The sequence below is a fragment of the Microchirus variegatus genome (assembly GCF_963457635.1).
Source record: "Microchirus variegatus genome assembly, chromosome: 9".
NCBI classification, from domain to species: Eukaryota; Metazoa; Chordata; class Actinopteri; order Pleuronectiformes; family Soleidae; genus Microchirus; species Microchirus variegatus.
Window position 1 is genome coordinate 18,566,227 of NC_139810.1, and position 10,156 is coordinate 18,576,382.

Below are 10,156 nucleotides of genomic sequence, written 5' to 3' on the forward strand. Positions count from 1 at the left end.
CAGTTGAAATGCAGCCTCCAGTAGGTGGCGAGTCCTTTTAAAGTGGAAATTCATTAGAATTTCACTGCAATCGACGCCAGGAGAGAAGCGAATTGAAGTTTGCCGAAGGCAACTGTACTTTCCAATTTTTGGTGCACTGTTCGAAGACTTGCTTTGATGAGCAACCATCTGTTGGTTAACTTTGTCAAATAAATGACCATAAAAAGTGCCATAAACATGAAACCTGTGGACAAATAATATTTCTCCTAACACAAGTCATTAATTTTCTCATTGCCATAGACGGAGAGTGACTCAAAACACATCTCCATTAAAAAAATAAAATAAAAATACACTAATTAGATTTGATGTCATTTTCACAGCTTGAGTTAATTCATTGCAGTCTTTTATATGACTGCATTACCCTGTTACATCATCCCTGTCTTTGTTTCTGTGCTGTTCACTCTCCGAGCTGACGTTCAACACCCAGCAGTTCGGTGAGTGGCAGCGGATTTTCACTTATCCATCTACATCAAATCAATGAAAGGGAGTGTGAAATAGTACAAAGGCATATTTACAAAAGGCCTGTTTCTAAATTTCAGGTTTTCCAGACACTGCTGCGGGCAGACAATAGGCAACAGGAAATGAAATTCATGAAAAAATGTGCAATCTATGTAAAGACATTTTTACATTTGAATGACTATGCTGGGTTTTTGACTTTGCCACAGCACAACAATAAAAGAAGACCATGGTTAAAGATGGTATCTTTGCTCTGGGGCTTGATGCAGTAAAGTAAAAGTGATCGGATGTTCAGTGTGGATAGAGATTTAAGTGAATGACTCAAGACAAAGCTCAAAGTACCACCTGCAGCCTGGTTCATTAAAAAAATGTCTTAAAGGAGACATATTATACCCTATATCTCCAAGTTAACCTAGTTCCCTGGTGTCCTAATGAACATGTCTGTGACATGCTTTGGTCAAAATACCTTAAGGATGAAGCACCACAGCAGTTCAATCACCCTGCCAAAACAGCCCTGTTCAGAACGCTTGGTTTAGTAGTATATGTTTAGGTCCACCTTAAAGGTCCACCTTAAAAAAAAAGTAAAACTTAAGGTACAGGAAATTACATCAGCCACAGAGACTACTGGGAGCTATCGGCCAATACCATTGGAAAAAGTGATCATTTGCAGACTCTAGCAGGCACATTGTCGTCATATAAAACATGTATTCACTGGACAGATAAATCCTCTGAGGCTGGAAGTTTGTGTAGAACTCTGTGCTGCACTTTTCCACGGACTTCGCCAGCACTCTCTGTTTTACGGACAAAGCGGAGTTCCGCGAGACAACAATCGCAGAAGTCAACATCGCGTGTTCTATAGGGCCTCGAGAGTCCTAAATATAAAGATTTAAATAATTAAAAAGTTTATTTTGCATAATGTCCCCTTTAAATTATTACACAAATATTGTGATGTACGCATGTATCATTCACAATAGTTACAGTAGATATTTCCTGTAAACTCATCCATGATAAACTCAAATATCGACAGTTAACTTGACACAAAGTGCAGTATAATGTCATTTATAGGCACAAAAGTTGTAACCTTAACAAGAATGCAATGGCCATTGAAGCAACTCTGCAAATACACAAGCCTCTTTCCATACATTACCCTAATTGAGGAGGGTATGTGAAAGGCTGATGACATTTTCAAAGAGCCGAGATATAAAAGAGTTTTTTCTAATTATAATAACACCGTCTTTATTGCACACTGCACATATTAAAGTAATGAATCAAGTGTGATTTCCTGCTTCTAATGTATGTATAGTATACCTGTGAGGGTAGTAGACTGCACTTTAGAAATAACATAGTACTGTATACTTGAAAAGAGCTTTCTGAGTTTTGCTGATTGATATGCAGCATTAGAATTGCATCATCTATGTAGTAAAAAGAACACTAATTATGCAGTTAAATTGATTGCTGCATGTTCCACGCACAGTAGCAGGTGTAGGAGTCACTATGTGACACGTTACTGTATGGTCTATTCATGCCTATACACTGGAAGAATTATGAATGTCAATGAAGCATTTACTGTGTGAACAAAGACCATTTAATACACTGACGGTTGACGTTAGTCCCGCTGCATAAAAACTGTAATCAGGGAGCAAAGATTTTTCACTTAAATGCCGTGTGAACTATAAAAGCAGGTAAGCTCATGAGGGAGTCACATTTAAAGCCATGGATTGGAAAGCAGCATAGTAGCCACTGACAACAGGTACTAATTTCTATCTATCTATCTATCTATCTATCTATCTATCTATCTATCTATCTATCTATCTATCTATCTATCTATCTATCTATCTATCTATCTATCTATCTATCTATATCCTCCACCTGAGAGTCCATCTACCCATCTACCCATCTACCCATCTATCTATCTATCTATCTATCTATCTATCTATCTATCTATCTATCTCCATCCTCCACCTGAGAGTCACGGGGGGGACCCGGCACAGCTCGCCAGTCCATCGCAGGGCCACATCGAGACAAAACATTGAAACAACCATTCACTATCAAATAGTATACAATCCCCATATTGCATGCTTTTAGACTGTGGGAGGAAACCGGAGAGCCCATAGAAAACCCACGCACACATGAGGGGGAACATGCAAACTCCATGCAGAAAGCAGGTACTACACACATATATATATATTTCATGTAATTGTCTTCAGCCTCGAACTGTCCATCTGCCTATCGCCCTATGTCAGCTGAGATTGGCACAGCACTCGCCGCGACCCTCCTGTGGAGGATAAAGCTGTAGAAAATGGATGGATGGATGGATGTCTTCAGCCTCATTACTCACAAAAACCACATTCAACTGCTGTTTTGACCTGGTAGTAGACTATGTAGGAGATGAGTTGCTGTTGCCTTCATGACAGCTAAAGAGAATCTCTGACTGTTCACTGATTTAAAATGGCTTTATTGAGCCTGTGGTGCAGAAACAGTAAAGTTAGTGTTTAGGGCAGATTTTTTTTGTGCAGTTTTACCTCATAGTAAGTAAAATATGAGAATCTCAAAGATTTCCATCGCAGCTTTTGAACTCCCTGGTCCTCACAAGATGACAAGAAGAGGCAAACAGTTGCTGCCCCTCTCCCACCATACTGTAAGAAGCCATTGGGTTCTGCCACACAGCGAAGAAAAGCTTGGCCGCTCAGTTTCCGTTTCAAAAACCTCCAACAAAGACCTGGCTACCGCTATAATATACTGACCTTGAGACTACAGGTGGGCCACTCTGAGAGAGGTGTAGGACAGCCACTTGCTTTAAGGCACCTGTGAAAAATGAGGTCATCCAAATAGAAACAGCCAATAAAACAAGCTGTGCAGACGCTGGTCTGGTCTGTTCCTGTACCAGCCCCCCTGTTTCATTCACTGGTTATTAATGTGTTTAGATCATACGAACAAAGTTGTTTTTAAAAAATAAATAGACTCCAGACATTCACCACTCTCTTTAATATTTCATGGTAATGGAGGGGAACAGATTTCATGTAGTCTGAAAGTCTGGTCAGGAATGGCACCAACACTTCTGGATAACCGTTCGTAGAATATTCATATATTTTGTATTTTCAATTATCAGGATAATATCTACGTTTAACTCAAATTATTGCGCTGACATTTTATAAAACATTTGATGACACTCGGATAGAAAAGCATAACCTTGTGTTGTGCCGGTAATTCTGTCATTTATAGAGGCTTCACCAAACCAGACTTGGCTCAAATACTGTCGGTCTCCACAACAAGACTGGGCGAGCCATTAAATGCAACGGGACTGACCTTCTCTCATAACCTTTGAATGCTAAGTAAATTATCATTTCCCTGTGAGAGGCGATGAACAATCAGCAAAATCCCCAAAACAGCCAATGTACTATCCAAACTAAAACATATTTTTCCAGACTTGGTACAAATTAAGCTCTGTAGAAAGTGTTGAAGAGCAGCAGTTCAACAACACAACTAAAGAATGAATAGTGTAGATGTTAGAACAGTTCGTCTCTACTTCCACTGCCACTATTCATCTGTATTGGGAAAAGAACAAACTGGAGAAAAGCTGCCAAATAGTTTTATAGACTCTAAAAGGTAACTAAATAATTACAAGTCAGTGGCACTGAGACCTAATCAGAATTTGAATTGGAAATCCCAACCCTGAATGATCTAAAGTTAGATAAATAAATGACTCTCACAGTATTTTATTTTGTCTTTCCACTCACATTCCCATGCACTAACTAAACTATAGAGATATTAAACTTAAGCATGTAAATGCTATCACATTATTATGCATTTAATTATCATTGATGCAAAAATAACATGAACTGAGACTCTTTTGAGGTTGTATGCTATCAGTAAACACCTACTGCTGTGTTGACCTGTGTGACCTGTGTGACAATGAGTACTCTCAACAGGTGAAAAGGATAGAAGCAGTAACCTTGTTTTGAGTCAAAAGGTAATCATAGAGGATCCAGTGTACATAATGGTGGTTTAAGTATGCACGTCACACACAGGAGACAGCAGGTAGAATCATTCTTTCCCATCCTTTTCACCTGCTTGCACATTAATGAAAATGAGCTGGAAGACGCATTTACTGCAATAATAATGAAAACCACACTGCCCCACTGTGAAATAAAATGCATCACAAAAATAGCTCTTATAAAAGGTCACCAGAGAGGAAATATAAGGGGGGGCCATTGAGTAGGAATGAATATTATGCTTCTTATTCACCTCACGAATTTCCAGAGTGGAACTGGATGCGACACGGTCTCCCATAACAAAAGAAAAAATGCGTACAGGCAGATGTTTTTCGACATGATTATGGCTGCTCAGGATTTTTCTATACAAGCAAGGCCCCACACTGCCACAAAAAGCTAAATAAAAGACTAAAAATCTATGACCTTACCAGTAACATTAACATACTAGTAGTTGTAGGTGATCTATCTATCTATCTATCTATCTATCTATCTATCTATCTATCTATCTATCTATCTATCTATCTATCTATCTATCTATCTATCAACTCTTGTGTCTGTTATTCATAAACATCTTTGTTTCTATCGATATTCACGTTTCTATATGATTTCTTTATTTACATTCGGGCTACAGCTACAGCTACAGCTGACGGTTATTTTCGTGACTAATTATTTGTTGTTTGGTCCAAAATATGTCAGAAATTGTTAGAACATGTTTGTTTAAGTATGATATTCTTCAATGTCAAATATTCAGTTTGAAAGATTTATGAAACAAAAACAAAAAAAAAGTGAAATATTCACATTTAAGAAGCTCAAAACCATATGACAATCATAAATAACATTCACATCCTGGCTCTTAACACTGTAATAAGCAGATTTACATTTGTGCTGAAACTTAATTAGTGACATATAAGACTCACACATTCACATCGTGTTAAAGAAGAATGTTGAACAGTCAGTGATTGGTCAATAAACTTTCCACAAATGGACTTTCCATGAGTCCAGACCATCAGGGTTATCTGACCTGAAACTTCTGCTTCACTGACTTCTGTAAAAATGGATGAAGTAGTCCCATATGTGTTGCACTTACTGGTATGAATGTAACGTGTTATTCAGACTCCCTGGCAGTAGATATGCAATTAAGGTAAGATAGGCTGCTGGTGAGGTTAGTACAACTAGTCATGAAGGGCCATGTAGCACCTCAGACGCAGCTTCCCTTAGGACTCCTGCCTGCTGTGCAATGAACCGACGACCCTTTGCACACACCTCCCTTCCCAGCACGGCTACTGGTGATAAATTACCTAGTCCCACTATCCCCAGCCATTTCTCTTATACAGAAGCAAAAGAAAGGAGGCTGAGGGGAAAAAAACTAGCAAGAGGTGGATCTAAAGAGAAAAAAAAACATAATAACAGAGATACAATGCCAAGAGGGAGCTATACAGGCCACACAAAAGGCAAGAATTGGCACCATAATCTTCAGTAACAAAAAGACATGCGTGTGTCATTTTTGATGCTGGGGAGTAGGAGCAACTGCTGCAAGAGAGAGAGAGCGGGAGATGTACACATTTTTCAGCTTCTAGGTGTGTGTATCACTTCAGGAACATTGCTAACATTCCCCAGAATGGACAAGTTGTTTCTGCTGTTTTCTGAATCTCTTCCTGCAGATGATGCATTTGATTCCACCACTGAACGTGCAACATCTCCGACGGCGTTTCAGCTGAGCAGAGAAGCAGCTACAAGGTACAATGACATCATCGCTCAAACCCTCCCAAAGGGATGCTTGTCGTCACTCACACTGGCAAACACAGTGCTATGGAAACAGCAAGAGCGTGAGCTCGCATCAGGGTTAAAGAGATACTGCAAGGCACGCACACGCAACACAAAGACAGATATAACAGTAAAAAAAAAAGAAAAAAGTAAGGGTGTCTATTGAAAACTATGCTGACACATAACCAAACTGCTCCTGACCAGCTGTGTAAGTGGGCCTGGGTTCCCATTATCCTTTTTAAATTGAGGGAAACTGAGGACTGTGGCGCTGTCCACACAAAAACAAGTCTCCGGGAATCCACTTAAGTTGATCCACACAGAAACGGCATTATGGGGGCCCTGAAACTTCCCTGAACATCTCAAAATGCCACAGCGGCATTTTTGTGTAGACAACCAACGCTCTATTTAATGATGAGTCCCCACACCTGTCTTGCGCTGACATTCACTGTCGCTAACTTTGTCATTGTCCTTGTCGTCCTTTAGTGTTTGGAGATTGTTTGGTCTGTTGGCTTTATAATGACTTTTTCCCCAAGCTTAGTTCATTCTGTCTCTGTTTCTGTGATTGCATACATTGTTATGTATACTTGTTTTAATAAAGTTTTATTAACAAAAGGGTTTTCAGCAAATGCTCAACATCTTCTCTCTTTTTGGTGTAGCAGCTTTACAGCACAGGTACAGGCCTAGCATATGTACCACAGCGTTTCACGTGGATGAAGATGTTTCCTGAAACAATGCCATGTCAAAACCACAGAGAAAAAGATCTTATTAGCCTGCGAGATTTAACTCTAAGGCTTTCTACAAAAATCAAGTTTGAATGAAAAATTGTAATGTTACTGTATAGCAGCACTGTTTAGGTGACATTCAGCACTCAGTTTGGGATGGAATACACACTCCCGGAACAGGAAGTCAGTAAAAACAGTTGTCACATGGTAGGAAACCTTACATGCACCCTCTGCTGGATTCTAAGGAGTACTACTTAAATAGGCACTTAGGAGATGCAGCCTGTTAGAACATGAACGTTATATCTTGCTTTCAAATGATATTGAATTTCGAATAAAAAGCAAAGCCCTAGTTAACCAACTTTTTTCAGCAGACCTATTACTGAGCTTGAAAGTTTCTCAGAGAGAGAGAGAGAGAGTGAGTGAAAGAAATGTGGCTTCAAAGCAGAGTGCTGTCAAAGCCAAGATAGATCATATCCTATCAGACAGCTCACTGTACCAGCTGACTGCTATGGAAACAGCTAGAGTGTGAGAGTCAAGTGTATGTGCCAGAAGGACATAGCAATGCATCGGGGCACAAATACCTCGTGTGCTTATGCAGCAAGCTGCATGGACGCGAAGAAGTCCAGAGATGCAAGAATCACATATCTCTGACCGAGCTACACCTCAAATGTGTGTAAAAAAAAAAGTTGCAAAAGGGCACTGCAGCTGCAGTGCACACATATTAACACTCTCTTTCTCACACACACACTCACACACACACAGACACACACAGAGGACAGCATTCTACAGACTGGGCAGCCATTCAAACAGCTCTCGGTAACAGTAACCCACGGCAACCCTTAAACCAGCCCCCCTTTCCCTTCCTGCTCAAGAGACACAGATCCATTGCCCGGTTAAAGGACCCAGCAAACAGAGTGCCCAAGATTGAAAAGAGGCTGTGACTTTACCCACTCTGCCTTCACTAAAGTGCAGCTCTACCCCCCCTGTGAAAGGTTCAGGAGGTTAATTATTCAACATGAGAAGGGATTTGTGGGAGAACTGAGAGTGGACACAAACCGGCACAACCCCTCAACTCTATTGTTCAGCTGATTCACTCACTTTACTGACTTTCACAGATGCACAGAGGAATGAGCTGAAGCCTTTTCAGCTTTTCATTCTTAAGACCTTTTCCATCACAAAATAAGAAACGTGGAAACACATTGGCAATAATGTGAAACAACTGTCCACATGTTCACACGGGACACTCTCAGAGGCGCTCTCTTACCATTGTGGTTGTGCTGCAGGGTCTCCAGCATGCTGGCAGAGGAGTCTGTAGCCCCCAGCTCGGCCAGTCTGCGGCTGGTGGCGCTCAGCTCTGACCGTAGGTTGGTCACCTCCTGGCTGGCTGACTGAATGGCCCCATCAATGCGCTGGGCCAACTGCTTGTTGTCATCCATCATTTTCAGGATTTTTGCCTGAGGGAGAGAGGGGAATCCAGACAAGGTGTCATGCTGACAAGTTGACCATTTCCTGTGAAGGAAGGTATCCCCTCTCAAAAAAATCCCTTCTCTTCCCCTTTTCAGCCTGTTCTTGCTTCTTTTTTCTTTAATGAGAAAGCCAAGTTAAATCCTCAGTTTGTCCTGTCCTTTAAAGAGAGGCATCCGGCACAGGGGAAGTGTGTATCTGCTGGCAGGAGTGTGTGTGCGCTTTGGAGATAGTATGCTGGGAGTGTGTCAGTGTGCGAGCATGCCTGTGTGTGCGCGCGCCTGTGTGTGTGAGAGAGTTCCGTAACAGCATGAGAGTGTGTATGTGTGTGTGTGTGTGTGGGTGTGAGAGAGCCAGCACTGCCCCCTGTAAAATGTGCTCCCCGCAGCTGACTGTTGAAAGGACACAGAGCATTGAGAGACGACAAGCACCTTTTTAAATGGACTATACCATTGACAGAGGAAGTCGGGGGGTGGGAGATCTAGACCATTATATGCACATTGAAGTCAGAGGTCCTTGGCACAGCTGCCTTCAGAAGATAGTGGTGGGACTGTGTGTGACAGAGGTGCAGAGAAATGTTTTTCCATGCCATTATAAACTAACTTCAATTATTATTTTTTTTACAAAATGACAGAGGTTTTCCGCTTTTCTCTCTGCGCATGCTTCCCTCCATGGACTCATGAACGACGAAGGGAAGGAAATCATTAGTTTTACAAACACACAATTCTGGGGAGAAAACAATAATGGCTTTGCAAACAAAGCTTTCATCGCAGTATCACAGTGAGATATTCCTGCTCTTGCATTTTTCTTAAAATGCAACAGTGGTGTGGTAGGAACTCAGACAGGCTTCAGCTAAGAATGGTGCCTTTGTGAAATGGAGTGGCAGGGAGGAAACATGAGTGGGAATCTTTCCTCTATTGTTGAAAGGATTATTTAGTAAACTGATCCACAGGACATTATTTAACTTAAAGGGGACATATTATGCAGAATTAACTTTTTAATCATTTTAATACTTTGGGACTCTGTTGCCAAAGTGTGTAAAAAGATGACTTACTCGTGTTTTCGTGGTCCTCCTCAGTCTAAGTACAGGAGATGAAACATGCGATGTTGACTTCCACACTCATTGGGACGTCACATGGCGCTAAATTCCTGGAATTTGTTCGCTAAACACGCGACAGTGCTGGGGGGGTCAAAGGTATCCGAAAACCAGAAGTCCGACTGATCATTTTTCCAAATGCTAACTGCTGTTAGCTCCATGTAGCCTCTGTGGCTGATGTCATTTCCTGTCCCTTAAGTTTCGTCTTAATTTTTTTTTTTTTTTTTTTTAAGAGATACAACTAAACAGAGCGTTCTGAACAGGGCTGTTTTGGCAGGGTGATTGAACTGCTGTGGTGCTTCATCCTTATGGTATTTTGACCAAAGCACGTCACAGACATGATCATTAGGACACCAGGGAACTAGGTTAACTTGGAGAAATAGGGTATAATATGGGACCCTTAAGCAAAAATGTTGCCCATTATCAAAAGATCAATATGTGTGAGGCCAGATCTCAAAAAGGATCCTCTCCTAATTGTAAACAATTGGTATAGTTTGGTTTGGATTAAATAATACTTTCCCTACTCCACATTGAGCCATAAATATGAATGTGACTTGACCAGTCAGGCTGGTATTATTTTTAAATCATAGCCGGCTGCCACACCACACACATACACACACACG

General features: G+C 41.0%; 1 protein-coding gene across 4 annotated transcripts in view; it reads right to left on the minus strand.

The window, feature by feature from the left end:
* Positions 1 to 8,727, minus strand: part of kazna (kazrin, periplakin interacting protein a) — a 104,586-nt gene extending 95,859 nt beyond the window's left edge. For all 4 annotated transcript variants that reach the window (XM_083895367.1, XM_083895368.1, XM_083895366.1 and 1 more), the window contains exon 1: positions 8,238 to 8,727. In XM_083895367.1, coding sequence (XP_083751493.1) covers positions 8,238 to 8,412 — 175 coding nt within the window. In that variant the 5' untranslated portion in view covers positions 8,413 to 8,727. The remainder of the gene's footprint in view (positions 1 to 8,237) is intronic.
* Positions 8,728 to 10,156: the final 1,429 nt, after the last annotated feature.